Raw genomic sequence first — 21983 nt, 5'->3', positions numbered from 1 at the left:
AAAAAAAAAAAAAAAAAAATGTTCTGTGAAATAGGATGGGATCACAATTGCCCTTACTTAATCATTTCTGCAAAGACAGCAACATTAAAGCCAGTTTTGGTAGTGCTGCGAAACCCAGCCCTTAAGGTGTCTATTAGGTGCTATGTATGACCACATGGAATGGCAGCAAAGTCTAACACAGCAGACCTAATACAAGTAGAACTTTAGAACTACCCCTCAAAGATTTTCTCAGCAGGCTTCAGAAATGCAGAGGTCTCTGAAAAATGTTTTTCCCAAAAAATAAATTCTGCCTGGGCTTTGTAATGTCCTCATGCCCTTTCCCTCCCCAGGGCGGGTTACGGAGGAAAGACTGCTTTACTACACTGCTTAATAAATATGGTTTTAAAAGCACAGTTGCTAGAAATGTCTTTTATAACCAATCTATTTCTATATAAGTAAAAAGGAAATCTGAAAACTATAGTGGGCAACTACTTCTTCTGAAACTATTTTTAGGGGTAAAATTCTTATTTATTGGATTTTTTTTTTATATTATCTTATCCTCTTAACTTACTCCAAATCCCACTATGTGAAAACATTTTTTAGAAGTAGCTTAAAGATTTTTCTTTTTCAACTTGTAAATGAATTCTTTTGAAACAGGGTTTAAAATTAATTGTTTTGTTAGAGTGGGTTAGCTACACAGACTAGGGCGTCGCTCCCTGCCCTCCTCCTCCAGTCCCCTGCAGCCGGAACATTTTCATTCCGGCTGTCCATGAGTCCATGGCTCTGTAGACAGAACTGCTATATTGTAGAAGGAATAAAATGTATTTTTATATAAAGAATGGTGCTTCCAACCTGATAGGAAACCGGATATTAAAAATTAGTGGAAAATATCCAATCGTAAATACTTACTTTGATCATAAACTTTTGGTCTATATTCTCCTCCAAAGCATTCGTACTCCAGGGTCTCATCATTTAGGTCAAATTCCTCAATAACTGTGTCATTAAATTTATACCACTTTCCTTTTCCACACCCCCTAGGGCCCAGAGAGCAGACATGGTAAGGTAAAAACCAGGCACCCCCCACACGCTTATCTCTATGTATCATCTACGTCCAAAGCAAGTGATTAGCATTTGAAAATATCTCAAAAAATGCAGCAATAGCGGTTTTAGTTTCTAAAACAAGTTTTCAAATTGAAGAGCTAAAAACAGATCCAGAAAGCTTTAAAAAGTGAAAATGAAGTAAGACTGAAGACTAAAGCACCCCTGCGTGAGTGGAGATAGTAAAGTGGGGCAGAGAAAGCAGGGGACTCTGGGGAGGGCGGAGAGGCAGCGAGGGCTGCGTGAAGAAACCCTTACCGCCTGTCCTTAATGAAAGAATAGTAGTGGCCTGCGTGTGCCTGCCCACTGTGTACAATGACACCGACAAGTTCATAGTTTTCTGTGAGGGCAACTTTCTTCCGTGGGGATCCTCCACCTCCCTGATCCATACTTCGACTGTTTTCACCAACTTCAGAAGATGAATCTTGGCGAGCCATTCCTGAAACTGTGTAGGGCTCCATGTTTAGCATCCAGGGAAACTGTGAAAGGAAAAGAACCATTGTAGTGTCAATTAGGAACATACACTGCATACCCAACCCAGTCAGACACTTTAAAGGCTGTTTTCTTAGTTTGATGACCGCCACTCTGATTCAAGTGTAACGTCTCAGACAGGCCGAGTGTACCAAGTACACGCAGGCACTACTCTGCATGTTACAGAAAGCACGCACTTCCCAGCCACACTAGGGTGGCTTCCCAAAGGAGATGCTCTCCGCCAGGACTACTAGCTGCTCAAGACAATGGCTGTGAGCTCCCATGGATGCTGTTCCTGGGGCAGACAGTGTGAAAACAGAAGAAAGGGAAAAGGCAGTGAGGGCCTGATGGGAGAAATTTTAGGAAGGGAAAAAGTTACCCTTATTTGTTCATCATATTTAATGGAGCGTCCACTCTCCCAGTCAAATCCAAATCTCATCAGGTGAATGACCAAGACACTTGGTAAAGACTTAATACAGGTCCTTTTCACTGTTATTCTCTAAAGAAAAGCAAAAAACAGTTATATTGATGGAGAAAACAAAACAGCAAATAATTAGCTAAAAGACCTTTTCCACCCACATAAAACAAGTAATGGCCCCATCTAAGGCAACAGAACCTTAATATTGATTTTACATAAAAACAAAGACATAGTACAAGAATAACAAATTAATCCTGTTTTTCTCTCTCTTTTGTTTTTTTTTGAGACACGATCTCGCTACGTAGTTCAGGTTGGCTTTGAACTCACAGCAATTCTCCTGCCGCAGCCTCTGAGTGCCGGGATTACAGGCGTGCACCATCACCCCTGGGTAATCTTATTTTTTAAAAAGGCAGATGTAATACCTTTTCTTTACACTTTTCACAGTAGTATGCATTACTTCCTTCTAGAACTTCTCCTCTAACAAACTGGTCCAAAGAAATTTCCAGACTCTGACAAGAAGTAACTCCTAGATTAAGCGCCATGAAAGCTTCCTCACGCTCATATCTGATTAGGAAATAAGAGAAAACCCATGAATGTAAATTCTTGAAACTACTATGATACATGAGAAATACATACACAATCAGTGAGGTCAATGCATACCTCATCCTTTTAAAAGTATACTTCCAAATAAAAATACCAAGTTGTGATAATTTGAAATTGCAAATATTTTCTTAAGGCCACAAAAAAATTTTGGAAATAGAAACCAGACATTAAATTTAATTCATTAAACATTTATAAATCCATTGAGAGACAGAGCAACAAATGCAAAATTCATAACACTTAAGTATAACATTTAAAAATAATGATCTTTTTTGTCTCCCCAGTGCCAAGTAACAAATCCAGGGCCCTGTGCAAGCCTGACAAATGACTGACCACTGTGCTAATCACTCAGCCCCCTACAATCATCTCTCGTAACTTCACTAACCTGTGAGGACAGTCTTTACAGATCTTCTGATCAGAATAGATGCCCTGAAAAGTATTCTTAAAAATTTGATCTCTCCCCATTTTCTGTTGGAATAAAAAGTTAAAATTTGAATCAATGCTCCTAAAACTTATAGGTTATTTCATACCCAAGATAAAACACAGATTTCCATTTAACCACCTAAATAAAAGGGGCCACTGTGGAATGAATGGAAGGCTAGTAACCCACCATTAGACCAGTGTCTGAGCAGTGCAGTCAGAAGAGGAAAGCTGGGTCATTCAGAGCAACTGACAAGGACAACATTCTCCCAAATGCTCCTTCCTGTGCCGAAAGTACCAACTTAGAAGTAACTCTATAATCTTTCCTTTATTCTTGTGGACAGAGTGCTATAAATTTGTAAACTATTTCAAAGAAAAGAAATGGATAAATCGTGCCTACTGATGACAAGCTAGCGCTGGCAGTGATCACTACCACAGGCAATCTTAGAAGTCAAACCGCTGAAGGAGTCTGTGACGTTTCACTGGGGAGAAGTAGGAAGTTTTTGGTTTAAATTTCACTATAAATAAATTTTTCATCTGGTCCCTCTCTCCACTTTGCCAGAGATTCTCTGTCTGCCAGGGCCATCAGTTCCCTGGGGCTGCAGCATTCCTCTGAAGCCAGACCTGCCCAGGTGGTACAGCAGTGGTGCAGCAAGGAGTACACAGTGAGAATATGCAAGTATAAATGGTTGTTACTATGGAGTAGAGATTAAGAATTACATGCTTTATCATGTGTTAGATAAATTAAGAAATGGGTAATTCCAGTGATCTGTATGTTCTGATATTTAAACTACAGCTGTGATATGGAAGATTATAAATTTTTAACTTGCCAGTTTCATACTAACTGCAAATTCCCAGGCATTGTTCTCACACTATAATTAGAGTCTGGGGGAATTAAGAGGAAGGTAAGACTTGTTACCTTGAGATACTCATCCATCTGATCAATGAGACTAGTAAAGAATTCATATGCATCCTGCTGTTCTCTCACATAGAGTTCTTTGTTCCACATCTTGAAAATCTATGCAGAAAAAATTAAATATATTTTTAAAAAGAAAGCAATAATTTCTGAGTATCAAAGAAAAGGAATGTGAAAAAGCACTGAAATGTTTCTAAAAACCAAATTCACTACTAGGATGTAGTTTTTACTAGAATGAGACAAGCTTAAATTTAGCCATCTGTGCTTTCCTCTGGCCCCTGGAATCATGGTGAATCTCTGCACCAGGGGTGGGTACAGGGTTAGACCTAAAGCCGCAGAGCAGAGGCTCGTCTCTGATAAACTAACCCTCCATTATTGCGCTCAAGCAAAGCAATGTTCAAAAGCGGTGCTCTCTACTTAAAAGCAATAGTGAGCTGGGTGTGGTGGGGCACGCCTGTAATCTCAGCACTTGGGAGGTTGAGGCAGGAGGATCATTGCAAGTTGGCTAGCCTGGGCTACAAAGTGAGCTCAAGACCAGCCTGAACTGCATAGTGAGATCCTGTCTCCCCGGTACCCCCCCGAAAAAAAGCAATAGTGAAAAGGGCCCACATTCAGAGGAACGATTTGAACAAATATTTCAAAGACCTAAAACAGCATGAGAAAGACTCGAAATAATGAAGATTAGCAAATCCCTAGGAATTATAAACTGACTACTCAACATTCTAATCATTTGAATCTAGGTGCCAATTTGAGCAACTGTATACCTCATTTTTAATAAGTTCTTAGCAATGGGACTAACCAAGAGTTCGCAAAGGTAAAAAAAAATTATCAGTTGGGGGAAAATGTACCCAAACTCCAAATATCTAATAACAATAATTACTGGGAGAAATACCTTCCAAAAATTCTCAGGTACATAATACTGCAGCTTGCTTTCCATCAAATGCCCAAAGAGAGATTGCACTTGGTAAAATACACTATCATCAGGATTGTCTGTGTCATCATCCACTGACAGTAGTGACTAAAAAGAAAAGAAAGGCATCAAATTAGAAATATTTAACTGCGTCACAGGAAACCCTGACATATGTACACAGGACAGCCACACTATCTAAAAAGCTATGTATGGTTGGATACAATCACAGTTCTGTATGTATTTAGCTTGAATATTTTATAGCTGGTATTATAATGAATCATCTCTTTGTGTGATTAGGAAAAACTGGGACTAGTAATCTAGATCTCTGTAAGAAATAAGTACAATACACATGGCATACTATTAAAATAGTGCCTGCCATACCATAAGCTGTTACAGGGCACTGATGACACAGCCTATATATTTCTAAATACTAAAAGTGTTAGTACAGTAATTTTATGGAATAGAATGAGAATTCCCATGGAGTTAAAAAAAAAAATCACATTAGGTCAAGACATTAAAACATCAAATTTATAAAAATGTGTGACTATGAACAACATTCAATCCCCACTTATATCTACTTTTTCCAAACCCAAGAAGTAATAAGTCAGTATGTAATGATTTTTAGGCAAAGCACACATTGTATCTCATGCCAAACAAGACTGAGGAAGGCAATCACCTCAGGGAGCCCAGGCTGCATATACAGCTGCTGGAAGACGGCGTTCATGTAACAAGTTGCACCGCCGTTCCTCAGCCCCACAAACCCTGAACTGGACCTGCTATCCACTGGGGGAAGGTACTGGAAAAGAGAAAAGTAGGGAAAAGAATTAATATCTCAGCCGTAGGAACATTTCTAATACAGTTACTCAGGATATCTATGAGGAAAAAGATACAGATTTAATCATCCAATGAGTTATGAAATGTGGTCACTATGTACCTGTCTGCAGCTCTAACACAATGAGACAGGACTACTAGTCTCAACGTGTCTTTTTGTTCTGAACACATTTGGCACATGGCAGGTGTGTGTTTATTCATTCACTCATGTAGTCTTGTACCTAGTCACCTATCATTCAACACGTACTGATCAAGGGACTACTTACTCTGGGCACTGTGTCAGGAATGTACAAGAACACAAGTGTGCACGGTTCGTGATCTCAAGGAGCTTATAGGATAAAAGGGCAAGACACTGATCAAGCAAACAGACTATATTAATAACTGAGGTAGCATTCTGGGGAAAAAAAACCAAACAGTAACATGAAGAGTTTGCCATGAGGAATCCTGCAGTACAGTTGTATGGTCAAGGAAGGTTCAATTTATTTTCTTCCTTTAGGGAAGGTAATATTCCTCTATTAAATTTCTTCTAATAAGCTAACAAACAAACAGGTAAGCACTTACACTTCACTTATAAACGTTCTGAAATACTGCAGACCTGATTACAATGCTTTTCTGGATAAGAAAAAAATCCAGAAAAGGCATCTTGGCTAAGTTCAATGTGGCACCTCTCCAAGTGGCAAAGGGCATTGTAATGAGATGCTGAAATGCAATTACAACAGGAGCTCAGGTCTCACGCCAGATAATAATAATCATGTCACCTGTGCACGTCAAGCACCGTATCTGTACCCAGGTAATAACTAGCCAGCAAAAACCTGTAGGTCCTGTAATGTTAAAGGAATCAGACAAGCTTAAATGGTACATAGTTTCTTTTATATGTGAAACCTTCGGTATAAATAAATTAAAAGAGGAAAATAAAAGACAGGCAACAGGAAACAGGGAGATATGCTACCATGTGCCATGACTCTATAGCTTCGCTCGTATTCTTCTCACTGCTGGAATGGAATGACCTTCCCACTCTGCTTCAATAGGCTCAATAGTCTTCAATCTCTATTTCAAGTTTCAACTTCTCTAAGAAGCTTTGTAAGATACCATTCCCAGTGGAGAAGTGCCCCTCTGGTAGTACTGCTGCAAATAGGACATGCCTTTGTCTTATACTGTATCACATCATATTGACATGATCTGCTAATGGTCTGTCTTTTCCACTACAGATACTCTCACCTTCTTAAGGACTGGGATCATCTTTTCACTTTTGAGCTCCAAAAGCCCAATACACTTCTGAGCATATGGTAAACTCTATAATCTTTTGCTGAATTCAAGGGAACATGAAATGTGCTGACAGAGCCTGGCTCTATGCCAGCATAATGATATTTTAAAAAAAAGGTTTTTATGGTACTTTCCAGTGAGAGTAACTATTGACCAATATGAAAATATCTCTCCTTTTAAAAGGGTAACATATCATAATATACCAGAGTGTATCAGTGTGAGAATAGAGCTTATAGTTGATTTAACACGTGCACACAGTAAGCAGAACAATATAACTTTGTTGTTAAGATAATGCAAGCACATCACGGCCTAGAAAACTTACATCAAACTCCTTGGTAAGAGCAGGGTCAGGCTGATGATGCATAGAAAGTAGTTCTTTCGTAATAATCTGAAGATTTGAAGGTGAGCTATCAGCCAACATCACAAGGACTTCATAAGCTGCCAGCCGGCTATTCACTGTACTACATCTAAAAACAAAAGGCATGAGTCAATTTCAACAATGAATATAATCTGCTCAAAGTTCTAATTAAATTTTTTTCACTTTAAAATAAAATTTTAAAAACCTTCTAATTAAACTAAATCAACATTTGAAATGAAAATACAAGAGCTGCAATTCCTCAAACATAGTTAGGTCAACTCTAAGCCAGAAAGTAAATAATCTAGAGGCCATGAATACAAGGAGGGATAAGTATAGTTTATACTTAAGTATCCTTGGCTTGAAAAGCAAGTAGTAAACTTCTTTCACTTATGACTCCATAATGATCTTATCTAAAGAATGAATCAAGAATGAGGAGAAAGAGTTTAAAAACTTTGTAAGAAATACAACAGGGGAAATGATACTTTCCAATCAAAATAGGAAAGAAGAAAGACTTTTTGCAGCTATCTTCTCGAAATTTTAGTAAATGGCAGAAAAAGAAAGCTATACAAATCAGAATAGGTACTCATAAACACTTTATGTGCTTGAAGATCAAAAATTTTCAAGGACATGAGTCAACTTTCTACTTTGCTGAAAAGACAGAACTACATAGCTTGTCAAATCAATTTATTTCAAGTAACATAAAAGATAACTAGCACTCTGCAGGAAACCAGACTTCCTATATTGCCTGCGTTCAGGCATGGATTGTATTCCCCAGCAAGCTATGCCAACCTTTTACTAGAAGGGTAGCACAGGGTAGGAAGGACACACTGAAAAGAGGATACCCTGTCTCCGAGTGAAGTCACATATGCAGTGTGGAGGTGGGTCAAGGGGAGCTGGGGCTGTGGGGGCAACTGAGGACAATGGCCATGGAGCCAACACTGCCCTCTGCTTCTTGTCTAGACTCATGGACTGAAAAGGACAGGTGAGCTATGAGCAGGGAGATACCACACATATATAGGCTAAAGAAGTTGTTCTATTACTGTAATATAAGATAGCAGCAATTCTAAAAAGAATTTTAAGTATTTTAAGGCTATTTTCTTGCTTTAAGCTTTCAGCCAGAAATGGATGGAAGACAGTGTGATAAATGAATATCATTCAGCACACTGGGAAAGGCTGAAACAAATGCTTCCTTTTCTATTCAAGGCATTGTACATCATCTAGGAAATAAGGCAGGTGTGTTGACACATGCCTTCAATCCCAGCACTCTGGGAGGCCAAGGGAGGAAGATTCCAAGTTTAGGCCCAGCCTGGGCTACTTAGCAACTTATTTAGATCCTCTCAAAATAAAAAATAAAGAAATAAGGGGTTCGGGTTGCAGCTTAGTGTGAAGACCCTAGGTCCAACCTCTAATCCCACAAAAAACAACGAATAAAAATAAAATAAAAACATACTTTGTATCAAACTATTATTTTAAAGGGCAGGTCAGGATTCTAAAACTAAAATTGAAGTTTTAGAAATGTTTACAGAAAATCAAAATACTCATGTATTCCTACTGCTTTAATTAAAGATGTCCATGGATTAGGCTAAACCTAAAACAAGATTGGGGCAGGAATGAGGATTGCAGGACAATCCAAGAGTTCTAATGAAGCCTCTCCCTCCAAAAATTTACCAATATTCTATGTAAAGAAATATTTACACATGGTAAAGACTGCTTATTATGTCATACCCATATAAATACTGAAATTATATAAGAACTTTTTTTCACTGTAAATACTAAATCCTCAGTTTTTTCAGTATTATTCAATTAACTCTGGTTTTCAAGTTCTTAAGTAAGCTGGATTCACAGCAAATTAGACAGCAGGTTATAGCTTCCCCTTCTCTTACCAAAAGCACAAATATTATTTAAACAGGATCAACATTACAAAGGAATCTAATTTCTACACATAAAGACTGCTCCAAAATTTGATTCTAAAATTACAACTGTAACAAATCACTAGCAGTTCCAGTTATCAGAACACAGTCGAACAACAAAGTTTGTGTATTACAGCACCTATCCTTTTCTCCCAAGTGACCCTAAAAACTTCCCTTGGAGCCCACTGATGTGGGACATTCTGGGTACTGAACTTGGGACTTCATGCATGCTAAGCTGTGCAGGCACTCTACGACTGAGCCATATTCGAGCCCCTGGACACAACTCTAACAACTTTCATTTCTCCTGGGATTATTTTTGACCAAGTTAGTCACATTATTTATTCTTCTGCTCTGATGATGATGATGGTACTACACCTGCTCTGTACTTACTATGGGTCAGGCTGGCCTTACCAAGCATCTTCATGTGCATTTGTTTACACAGTACATCGTATCTTAGATACAAAGACTCACAAGGCGGCAGACGAATGCCAAGTTAAGAAAATCCTTTTGGACTAAAGTTTTGAATTAGAATTTTTACCAAAACTGAACACAACGTGCATTTTCCATACTTTGGATGAAAGTCCTGTTGACTGATGGCGGCACTGCCAGCTGGAGAATGACTATTTAAAATAATTCTAGAAGCTCGGAAAAGGAAGTCATCTAACAATGGTTTAATGAGTGATGAACCTGGAACAGAGCATAATATTCAGGGTGAGGATGAACACGAGTTTTAATTCAAAGACCCTGTCTTGCACTTTCCTACCAGAGCACCAAAAGCACCCAAAGCCCACCCATCAGCAGTGCACCCAGTTCAATGCTCAGTTCTTGAATGATTCCTCTGAGGTGATGCTCTGTGGGGTACCGGGGCAGAAGACAGGTACCAAGGTGGACAAGCGAGGGAGCTTTTCTTTATTAGCCTATGATACAGTAAGAAAAGTCAAGCTTTCACCCTGGAAATACAGATGTCAACACCACAGGCAGGATGGGCTGAATGAATAATCAACTCTTACTCTTGGCATACAGAGGTTTATACAACTTTTAAAGTTCACCTTCTTTAGGTAAAAATGATGTGCCCTTTTCTTCACTTCAAAGACTCAACTCTCTTCTAGGGATCCCCTATAGCCAAGAAGATTTTGTAGAACCTCATTTGTATTATGAAAGTGGTAGTTCATTTTTGGTTTGTTTTCTGGATATAATTTATAGTATGGGACACGCTTTCACAGATTACACGTGGCATCTAGGACATCTCATGTGTACCCTAGCAATGGGGATGTAGGAGTTAGGGGTCACCTCTCCAGATTAGAATCACCCTTAAAAGATATACAATGGATTGTATATTATAATGTGTATATCAGCAAAAAGAGACAAATCTATTTTAATTATAATATTTACTTAATATTAAGAAGTTTTATAAGATAGGTATGGTTGTGCATGCCTATAATCCTAGCACTCAGGGAGGCTGAGGTGGGAGGATTGCTGAGTTCAAGGTCAGCCTGAACTACACAGCCAGACCCTGTCTCAAAAACAAAACAACACAAAAAACAACTGAACAAAAAGACATTTTGTAATTAAACCATTCTGAACACTGTTAAATTCTCTATGTGGTTTACTGACAAAGGTAAAATATACCTTATGTTTGCTAGCCACTAAAATTGTTGACAATTTCTTATTTCAGAAGGGTAAATTTTCCATGGAACTTTCAGCAACTATTTTACTGTCCCAATTATACATTACACTATGGCAGCAGTTGAGAACTGAGGCCTCTGAGACATGATAAAAGGAAGCCATAGTTACCAAGCATTTCCTTCTCTGCCCCACAGAGGGAAAGAAGGGTCTTAATGAGTCGCAAGTGCCCTGCCAGTAGGATGTTGTCTGCTTCACTCGTCTCACACTCAGCTGTGCGGTTAGGCTCAAAGTTATCTAGCCATGTAATTTCATCTTCAAGCATGGTAGCTGGGCTGATTCGTAACTGCTCCATTTCTGAAGCTAAGAAGGGAAAAGAATCATTTACAAATAGAAAAGTATTTCTCTCTTCATGGAGTCAAAATCCTAAGTAGGGCACTGAGCAGAATTAATCACATAAGGTTTCCCTTTTATCTTTGGCCTTCAGGAACCTCATAACCAAACTCTGATTATCAGGCTTTACTGTGCATGTACATGTAAAGTATGTTTTTCTCTTCTTGCCTTTGACATTTTTTTCTGATTAGTATTTTTGTTCATCTTGATTTTAATTTTATTTCCTAAAAGTTGTAGCAAATTCTCTGTGTAAAAAGTGGAGAATAAACTAGCCACTAATATGAACAATTAAAATTTACATAGAACATTCTAATATACCTTTGTATTATTTAAGAATAAATACAGATGATTAAAATCTCATCTCTCACAAAAGAATTCCTAACAAGATCATATAAATAAATGACTTCTATTATAAACATGCTTTAAGGGCTGGGGATATAGCTCAGTGGCACAAGTGCCTGCCTGGCAAGCACAAGGTCCTAAGTTTGATTCCCGGTACAAAAAAAAAAAAGAAAAGAAAAGCTAAAAAAAATAAACATGTTTCAATATATTCTGTCTGTCCTTCAATGACCAATCTTTAACTGTCAGAATTATGCTAGAAAGACCCTTCATAATAGTTTTGTATTAATATAATTAAAATATGAACCTTTGACAATTTTAAATATAAACAAATCTCAATATAATAATGGCTGATTCGTAACTACTTCATTGATGTCTTCAGGAAGACTTCACTGATGCACGTTGTATACACTACTTTTTTTTTTTTAAATCAACTTCGCACAATGATTATAATCTCATTTATACCCGAGATAGGTAAGTCAGAGTTAGAAATATGTACTGGCTATCTTTTCTACTCTTGTACCCCAAGCAAAATTTAGATATTTACTTACTTGTCAGATCATCTAATAATTGGCACCTCAAATCAAAATACTCCATACACTGAGATAATAATCTAAAAAATAAATAGGTTTCAGTTACTAAAAAGAGGCTGATTTAAAAATAAAGAGCATTTTTCTTTAAAAAGCCTATAAAACGATTGAGGCAAGATAATTTTCCTAAGCACAAAATAGCTATTTTTACATTCATTTAAATTCTATATTTTAGCATGGATCATATTAATGATTTTTCCAGTAAAGCTACAACACAGGAATAATGTAAAGGAAAACTTACTAAATCTATTAACATTTTAACATCATATATGCAATGATTCCATTTCTTCGTTCAAATATCAACTAATGCACCTGAAGCACCTACAAATGCCAGGAATTGTAGGGAAACAATGAACAAAAAATAAGGGAGACAGACAGTAAATAAAACAGATACACATATGTCAAGTGGTGACAAATACTAGGAAGAACAGAGCCAAGTCAGAAAAGGGAGATTATACAGGGAGATGAAAGGTGCATTTTCCACAATTATAGTGATTAATAACACAAGTTTTAGAATCATATAAAACACTGGTTTTGGTCCTGGTTCTACTACTTACAGTGGGCTGTCCATGGACAATTTATTTTCCTTCTAACTCTCAGCTTTCAAATTTCTAAAATGCTATTATAGTACTAGAAATAAACATGCAATTATATACACAAATATACATAAAAGGCTTAAGCATATACTAATGGTGAGAATATACAATGAACCAAAAAGTATGGTTATAAAAAACGGAGATAATAAAAGGGTCAAACTCATTTGGCCATTCTGAGGATTAAAAGATAAAAATATATAAGGTGTATGGTGCAAAGCCCATGATAACTACTAAATATATATCAACATGGGGCAATAAAAAAAATGAGATGCAATTTTATGCAAAAACAAGTACTCAACTTTATGTGAAATTAAACAGCTCTACATTCAATATATTTTCAGAAGTGATTCTTTATGTTATTAACCTCATCTAATGCTGTTTGCTTCTTTCCTAATGCTTGAAACATTTAATAATCAAATTCTTAAAATTTGCTGCTTATGCTTATCCATTCCAGGTACTATTACTTCATCTCTGTTGATTCTTCAACCTGTTTACACTGGCAGGCACATAGTCCTCAATAAACATGTGCTGAATAAATGAAAAGAACAATCTTAAAATTTAGAGGTCTTTTTTTGAGACAGGGTCTCGCTATATAGTTCAGGCTAGTTTAGGGCAAAGGAGCTGGGTTCAATCCTTAGTAACAAAACAACACGAAACACAACACAAAACATGGGCAAAGGTCTTTATTTCTCCAAATAAGATGTACAAATGGCCAATAAACACAAGGGCAGATGCTCACCATCACTAGCCATTAGAGAAATACAAGCCAAAACCACTACCACAGCTACTGTTATATACACATCAAACAACAAGAACAAAAATCTCCAGAAAACAAGTCTCAGGTAGGATGTAGAGAACCTCTGCACTGCTGCAGAGAAGTAAAAGGTGTAAACACTGTGGAAGATAGTATGGGGGCATCTCAAACGCAAAACAAAACAACCCAAAGCAAACTAAAAAATTAAAACATATACAATGAATTATCATATAGTCTGACAATTGTACTCCTGGGTTATTTACCCCAAAAAACTGAAAGTGAGGACTGAAACAAATACAGTATAGTATACTCTTCAAAATAGCTAAAAGGCAGAAATAACCCAAATATTCATCTCCAGTTGATGGATAAAGCAGATATGGTTTGTATGTACAACAGAATATTCTTCTGCCTTATAGGGGCTCCTGATACATTTGATGTGTGTGAACTTGGAGGACATGACAATAAATGAAACAAGCCAGACACAGAAGGAAAAATGTCGTACAACTACTTTTATGAAGTACCGAGACTAGTCAAATTCACAGAGGCAGAAAGTAGAATGGCAGTTGCCAGGAGTTTGGGTGGGTTGGAAGAATGAGGAATATTATTCAATGGATACAGTTTCAGTTCTGGATGATCAAAAAGTTGTGGAAATGGACAGTGCTGACAGATGCATAACAATGGATGTACTGAATGCCACTGAACTGTATAGTATCTAAAAACAGGTATAATGGTAAATTTTGTTATATCTACTTGATTATATTAAAAAAAAAAAATCCAGGATTGGATGCTTACATGTTAAGAGTTTATAGCAGCCCTATGGTCTCTTCCCTTCTAGGGTTCTAAAATTTGTAAAGTGTGTATGAAATCTAAGTAGATACTGATTTCACAAAGCTCCATGGTTCCTTATAAGCTCCACAGCAGGGGCTGGCTGGTAAAGCTGAGTGGGATGAAGTGGCATAAATCTGCGGTCAGTGTTATCCTAGGACTGGGTCAAAAACTAGCCTTGACTGATGTAGCTGGCCTGCAGTTATGGTGGGGCAGGCAGAATGGACTTACCTATGTCATACAGTGAGCCTGGACCACACACTTTCTTACATGATCAGGTCTGTACAATACCAAGGTAGAATGCCAAGACATTCCAACTACCGCTAGACATGGGACTATGAAGTATCTGAGCCAAGAAAGTGATTCTTAAGAGAACAAGGACAGTGTGACTTACACAATGACCTTACTCAAGTAACTCTAGGACCTCACTGACTAGGTAAACTCCACTTTTTCTCTGGGGTGGTGGACCAGGAGCTGGGGAAGATGGTGGAGAAAGTCTGGTGCTGTGTAACCCGCCTGTCTAGCATAAGGAGAAAAATGCAAATGCCTTCCTTCAGGGCCTGAATGTCAGAGTAATAAAGGAGAAGTTCTTCTGGTATCTCACTAATGCCTACGGATTTTTGGAGAGCCATATATTACTACTCACGCTAGGTCTCCGTGGAAGGAGAATTCTGCATATTTATTACATACCTCTGATTGACTCCTCTCATGATGCTAGTTGGGGACCAGAGAGGCAGCTGGGCTGTGAGGATGACACTGAGGAGGAACTGATTTGGCTTCTGCACGTCTGGATGAGCGGAAGTGTCTGTCTGACTGAGCGTGTACAGCTGGTCACAGGCGACCCGGCGGATCTGAGATTATGAGACAGGTGACAAAGACTGTATGTCAGTCAGCGACTCAGAGGTGCTTAAAGGTGATTTCTTCCAAAGTCCACACTATTTATTCATTCAAGTTACTGAAGGACACTAGAAAGGGATGAATGTTCCAATTTTTAATGGTAAAGATTACATTGAATAAATGGGCTAATTAAAAACAAGTTCGTTTGGGAACTAATTTCCCAAATTAATCTACTATTCTGCTCTAATCAATATGCTTATAATTAATGTAAATAAAGGTAAAACTTTTTCAAGTGTTTAAAAAGTGTATTTATCTAATGGAAGTTCCTGGCTTGAGGGTGATCTTCCTGATTTTGACCAACACACTGATGTCTACGGGCAACTGCCCAAGCAAGTTATGGGTGCTGAATGCTGGCTGGGACATTCTGGACGCTACAAGCAGACACCAGTTAACCAGAATGTCAGTCTCATAACTTCCAGGGGGATATGAAGAGGGTGGCAGGAGGCAGGGGGGTACAGCTCACGCAGTCACTTTCTTCCTGAATGGTCTGTGGTGCCTTTGCATGACTCCCTAAGGAGGCTGAGCACCTTTCCTTCTGTCCTCCCCATAGTGTCCCAAGTGTCTACCACAGCTCACAGCAGAAGAGAACCAAAGGGATGCTGTTCTACAAGTAATATAAAAAATCCTTACCTCAGCACTTGGTGATCCAAGCAGAATATCAACGATAAAATCAGCAACACAGGGCAAGTTATAGAAGGATGCTATTGACAAGAACAAGGAGGATGGAGGGGCACTAAATTAGAGAATGCTTTTTCAAAATTCAGAGTAATTTCTTAAGCTCAAGCAGAATTATCTTTTCTCTCTAGCGCAAATACAAATTGCGGTCCTTCTACAACTGCTTTTGTCTTTCCATTTACCTCATGAAATTTTAAGGTGCTTAAAGACTCATACCTTAATCACCTTTGATTAGTACAATTAGTGCAACGCTTTGCACATATACCAGTTAGGGTAAATATATCTTGCTTTGACAAACTATTAACACTTGTGACTAAAAAAGTGTACCCCCAAATAAAATACAAATGATAATGGCTTGAAGAGAAGTTGCAACTTTTTATCTTGATTTAAAAACATTTGTAAGGGCTGGGGATGTAGCTTAGTGGTACAGTACTTTCCTAGTATGTGCTAAGGCCCTAGATACAATCCCCAGCACTGAAAAAAAAAAAAAAAAAAAAAAATTCTAAACAATTTTAGGAAAATCAAATTAAGAATTTGGCATAGGTTTTTTATTTTTGTTTTCTTTTTGAGACAGGGTTTTACTATGTAGTTCAGGCTGGCCTTGAACTCACTTTATAGCCCAGGCTAGCCTCAAACTTGCAGTGATCTTCCTGCCTCAGCCTCCTGAGTGCTGGAATTACAGGCATGCACCACCATGCCCAGCTGACATATATTTCTGAAGCAGTTTCATAATGACTTCTATTTCTCTTATGCAAACCTTCAAAAGCATTTTTGTTCAGGGGAAATAATTTTAGTCACAATTTTAATTTTCCATAAATGTCTAATTTAGTCTTTGTATCCTGATTATCTTTACCTGCGGCGTATGTAATTAGTTTGGGTATAATACAAAATACAGCATGTTACGATCACTGATTCTACCTAACCAGCAGTGTGAAATCGGTAGTAACAGCTAAGACTGAGACTCCTACGTGTTGGTGTAAGTTTTCAAGTGAAGTAGCTGAGAGTACACTCTTGGCTGTGTATTACTGTGGGCTACGACACGCCAGGCTGCACTTGGATGCTGGATATTCACCAGGAAATGAAGTGGACAAAACTTTATATGAAACTTAAGAATTAGCTGAGGAGGGGATGATAGCAATGAACATGATAAGTAAATTACAGTACACATTGTAGAAGATAAATGCTACAGGAAAGAAAAAATAAGGTGGGTAGCAAGAGGCAGGGTAGTATAAGGGTTTGGGCAGTCCTAGAGGAAAGGAAGGGTTGTAATTTTTTTAAAAGGCGGACTGGGAATATGTCACCAAGATGACACATAAGCAAAGACTTGCACAAGATGAGGAAGAGAGGATGAATTGAAGTGATGGGGAAAGAACATACCCAAAAGAGGTAAACAGGCAGAACACGGATTCTGAGGCTGGAACTTGTCTTGTAGGTTGGAACATTAAGGCCAGTAAGCGAGGGGGAGTGTAGAAGGTGCAGGGATAGAAATGTAGAGGGTGGATTGAAGGTGAAGATCATAATAAAGATTTGGCTTTTACTCTGTCAACTGAGAGACCATTGGAAGGTTTTTTTAATGAGTGACACACCTGGCTTCTATGTTAGAAGGTGCCCTCTGGTCACTGTGTGGAAAATAAACTGCAAGGGCAGAAGCAGGGAGATTAGTTGGTGCACCACTGCTCTAATCCAAGTAAGAAATGATGGCAGGTCAGAAGCACTAACAGTGAAGGTGGTATGAAGGGTGGAACTGAAAAGGTCTAGAAAGAAAGCATGCTTGACAGACTGCAAGTAGGGTGAGAAAAAAACAATCAAAGGTGACTCCAAGGTTTTGCCCAGAGTGACTGGAGTGTTGAAATTGCCTTTATGCTGGGAAAACTCTTGAGTGATATGGGCAAGATCAGGAATTCAATTCTGGAAAGGGTAAGTTGTGATATCTACTCGCTATCTCAGTGGAGCTATTAAGTCAGGGCTGCCGTCTAGGCCACAGATTCAAACTGAGGTAGCATTAGCTGTCAGCATCTAGACGGAGTTACAGCTGTGGAACTAGGTAAGACCCACAAGAGCATGAGCACAGGCAGAGCAGGGACAACGAGGGACTGAGCCCTAAGTGCTCTAATGCTAGAGAATGAGGCGCATTAGCTCTACTTACCCAAGCCAATAATAAAGATAAAAGATTAAAATCTTAAGTTTCATAATTTCTAATAATGGATTTACTAGGAACTGATACATAGTTCTAATTATACAATTTATGAACTAGCAGTCTGGGTTATTTTAATTCCTCAGCTAAACAGGAAGCTCCTGAAGGGCAGATATGTTCCTGCAACACCTGCTGAGGAACATCGAACACAGAAGATGCTTGAATGATCAATTCTAGCACTATCTGTTACCCACCCATACGCTGACTTTCCAGGTCTTTTCAGTGCTAACAGTAGGATCTTATTTATGAAGAAATGTAAACAATTCCCAACAGAAACTGGGCCCTTCCCTGAAAGAAACTGATCACAAGTAAGTCTCCTCCTACCCAGCTGCTGGCTGCGAAGTTGCAGGCACGTGACAAGGAGAGACAAGGCCTCCCCAGCAATCAGCGAGTCTTTGGTGGACACAGACTGCTGCCGGACACAGATTCCTGCATGCAGGGCTACAGGTTCTCCTTCACTTCCAGAGCTACAATTACTTCCTGAAAGCAGGAAACAGAAATTTACCATGGATGCTATAGTTACTGTGCAGTATTTTAATATACAATCCCCTAGAATCCTTATGTGACATTAAATACTTCAAGAAAGCGTGTTTGTCTAAGAAATAAAATTATTTACAAAGAAATCAGGGTATCTGAAACACCCAAACTACTTTGTACTTAAAACATATTTGCAGGGATTCAAAAGGGCTGCAGAAGGCAAAAGTATATCAGGTGGTAAAATAAGAATACCGTGATTATGGAACACAAGGGAACTTTCCCGCATTATCAGGAATGTTTTGTGTCTTGTAACTTGGTGTCAATGGGCCACATGCACATAAAAATCCCTAAAAACACTGTACACTTAACACTTCATTTTACTACACACAATTCTTAAAACTTTTTTTAAACTCTTGAGCTCTCTGTAAAGACACAGAACATGAAAACCACACAAGGCTAAGACATAAAGTAATAAAAAGGCCCAACAGAAAATAACCTGTCAAAGTAAGAAAAAAACTGCTTTCCAGGTCCAATTCTAAATGAATTTGTGTTCATCTATAACTACTGGCCTCATGACACTGCTACATTCAGGAAGGCTATAAAGTGTTTCATTTGTTTTCCCTTATTCTAGGCATTTATAAATGCTTTCTCTCCTAAACTATGACATATACACAGTAATGTGCATAAATATTAAGCCTGATGAATTTTTCTCATGCTCAAAAGCAACAGCAAAGGCTCTCCCTCCCTGTTCTGTGATTCTGAAAAGTCTACACATAGATGACTCTTACAGCTATTTTTTGCCTACATTTTAATTACCATCCCTTTGAAATCAGTACCTGAACTGCTGAGTCTATTTCGAATTCCAGCAGGAAACAGAGAATTACTTTCTTTAATCGGTTGGCTACTCCCAACGAGATCAAGTCGTCCTGCAGCTGCAGCCCATGACAATCTCATGAAACATGCCACAGTAGAAGTGAAATCATTTACTTCCATAGTCTAAAGAAGTGTGGAAAGAGTGTTGTGAGAAAAGGCAGTAGCTTATGTGAACACTATTCCACAGACATCTGTAGCTTTGGTTTTGTGAGACTTTTCCCTCCAAGATCACAGAGGGACAGCTTTTTCCATGCTACCATACTGTTCAGACTTTCAGTATCTGTTATCTGTGAGATAACAGCTCTCTTATCTCTTATGTTCTGGCTTCCACTGGCCCTTTACCAATCTGGTTTTTGCAGTTTTTCTTTCCTATACACTATAATCTGGCCTCCGTGGACTACCCAGTGACCTTGCACACAAGCCCTGGTTTTGTTTCTAACTTTCCTCCTGCGCTCCTTTGTATGGACAAATCTCCTATGTCCAAACCCCATCTTGTCTTCAGGACCCAGCTCAGATGCCACTTCTAGCACAAAAGCATTCCTGATGGCACAGGTGAAGGAAGTCATTCCAATTACTGTGAAGGCCCACACCGCATTCTGCCTTTGTAGTTTTATGATAGTCAATACTTTCTACTTTGACTTTTTGTTATTTCTGTACTAGCTGTCTTTTTCTTATCATAAATTCCTTGAAAACAATATTCACATCTTCATTGATATATCCACAGAATCCCCCTTCTCAAACAGGACCTTCTAAGTAGGAGATACTAATTCTTGAATAAACCATTGACTTACTTGTATTGCAACTCGAGCAGCAGGGATGATTTCCTCAACCCTGATAGAAGACCTATCTGATACCGACAGCTGTCGATAGGATGACTTTTCTGGAGTACCACATAAGGACATCTGTCTGCTTGTCTGCCGGCTGACGTTTCGGAATGGGCGAGAAGCAAGTGCTTCTATGCCATCTTTGGTGAGGTCTTCATCTAACAATGTGGGCATTGTTTGTCCAACAAGTAAAAATCTTAAAAAGAAAAAGTTGGACTTATTCAAGGTTATTTTGTAACATTCAAAGTGATACGATTTAGGAAGAAAAAGAAAGTCAGGCATTGCCTCAACAAATGCAATAAACAGGTTTACATACCTAGCAAGTTGCAGACAGATGGAATAAACACCCTGCCTCGTCTCGTAGTCTACTTCTGATGGGATGGAATCCCGCTGCATGACATTTACAACCAAACTTTGAAGAAAAAAAAAAAAAACAAAACCAGTATATAAAGACTCCTATTTTTTCACAGGAAATTTTCTATAATTAACTCAGCTGGGTCATAAATGTTCTTGGTTACTTTATAAGATCCTTACATATAAATGAACCATGATAGAGTTCATTTAGAGTTAAGACTCCTGGCTTAGCCAAAAAGACACCTGGGATAGTGTTCAGATAGTTCCTCTTCTCACTAACTACTCTGAACAACTGCTATCATGGTACTCGTAGAATTATCACCTCAAAAATATGTCAAGGGCTGGGGATATAGCTCAGTGGCACAGTGCCTGCCTGGCAAGCATGAAGTCCTGAGTTTAATTCCCAGCACAAAAAAAGAAAAAAATTAAAAATAAAAATCAAGACATATATTTAGTTGAGCCTGTTTTCAAGTGCTCCTATACCCTGCTTTCTAACTGTTCCTCCCGCTTCCACTATTGCCCCTTTACTCTCCAAATCTCTTCTCAAAATATCAACCAGAGTGATCATTCTAAATATGAGTCAGATGATGATACGCTTCTACACATTACCCTTCAGAATAGGCTTCCTATATGGGAAAAAGGCAGCATCTGCACAGTGGCCCAAATGTGCTGCATACCCTGACCTCTGGGATCTGTACAATGTCACAACGCAGCTCTGCGTTTCACTCACTCAGCCCCAACCACTCTGGCCTCCTGTGGCCTCTGCAGGGGAATGCTCTGGCTGCTCCTCCGGAGAGCTTGGTCCCAGGTGCTGTATCTGCAGGCCTTGCCCTCATTACTTCAGGTTGTTGTAATGTAAAATGTCACCCCACCAGCGAAACTTTTCCTAGTCCTTCTAAAACCACAACCCCATTTATCCCAGGTTTCCTCTTTTATTTCTCTCTACAGCTCTTATCACCGCCTGACATAATCTTATTTGTCTCCCTTCTGAGAGACCACAAGCTTTGTGAAGACATGAATTTTGTCTAATGTGTTCACTGCTCTGTCCCGAGCTCAAAACAACACCTGCCACATCAATTAACTAACATACATAAGCCGAAAACATAATGCTTTCATTATCACAAACCTGCAGATGTCAGGGAAATTGGAAATGAGTTTTTCCTAACACTTCTAAAGAGTTGAGTAAAATCGCTATGTGCATGTACCAATTCTTTCATACTGTGTGGGAACTATTTCAGTCCCCACTTTCCTATCACCTTCATCTCCTCAAGGTCCTAGTCTGGCTTCTCTTCCCCACCAGACTTGCACAAAGGAATTCCTCAACTATTTTTCTCTAAGTACCAGAAATCAAACTCAGGACCTTGCGCTTGTCAGGCAGGCACTGTGCCACTGAGC

General features: G+C 38.7%; 1 protein-coding gene across 3 annotated transcripts in view; it reads right to left on the bottom strand.

The window, feature by feature from the left end:
* The window catches only part of Usp24 (ubiquitin specific peptidase 24), a 150542-nt gene that overhangs the window by 38566 nt on the left and 89993 nt on the right, over window positions 1-21983 (bottom strand). For all 3 annotated transcript variants that reach the window (XM_005398504.2, XM_013521671.1, XM_013521672.1), the window contains 18 exons: window positions 20551-20646; window positions 20202-20430; window positions 19374-19533; window positions 18385-18540; window positions 15822-15892; window positions 14985-15145; window positions 12081-12142; window positions 10969-11160; window positions 9744-9861; window positions 7229-7373; window positions 5489-5608; window positions 4795-4920; window positions 3906-4004; window positions 2952-3034; window positions 2389-2530; window positions 1928-2047; window positions 1336-1556; window positions 889-1013 (listed from right to left, as the gene is read on the bottom strand). In XM_005398504.2, coding sequence (XP_005398561.1) covers window positions 889-1013; window positions 1336-1556; window positions 1928-2047; window positions 2389-2530; window positions 2952-3034; window positions 3906-4004; window positions 4795-4920; window positions 5489-5608; window positions 7229-7373; window positions 9744-9861; window positions 10969-11160; window positions 12081-12142; window positions 14985-15145; window positions 15822-15892; window positions 18385-18540; window positions 19374-19533; window positions 20202-20430; window positions 20551-20646 — 2426 coding nt within the window. The remainder of the gene's footprint in view (window positions 1-888; window positions 1014-1335; window positions 1557-1927; window positions 2048-2388; window positions 2531-2951; window positions 3035-3905; window positions 4005-4794; window positions 4921-5488; window positions 5609-7228; window positions 7374-9743; window positions 9862-10968; window positions 11161-12080; window positions 12143-14984; window positions 15146-15821; window positions 15893-18384; window positions 18541-19373; window positions 19534-20201; window positions 20431-20550; window positions 20647-21983) is intronic.

This window comes from Chinchilla lanigera, unplaced genomic scaffold (genome assembly GCF_000276665.1).
Source record: "Chinchilla lanigera isolate Chin_1 unplaced genomic scaffold, ChiLan1.0 scaffold00063, whole genome shotgun sequence".
Classification (NCBI taxonomy): Eukaryota; Metazoa; Chordata; class Mammalia; order Rodentia; family Chinchillidae; genus Chinchilla; species Chinchilla lanigera.
The sequence above is the reverse complement of the archived record's forward strand: the minus strand, read 5'-3'. Positions and strand labels throughout refer to the sequence as shown.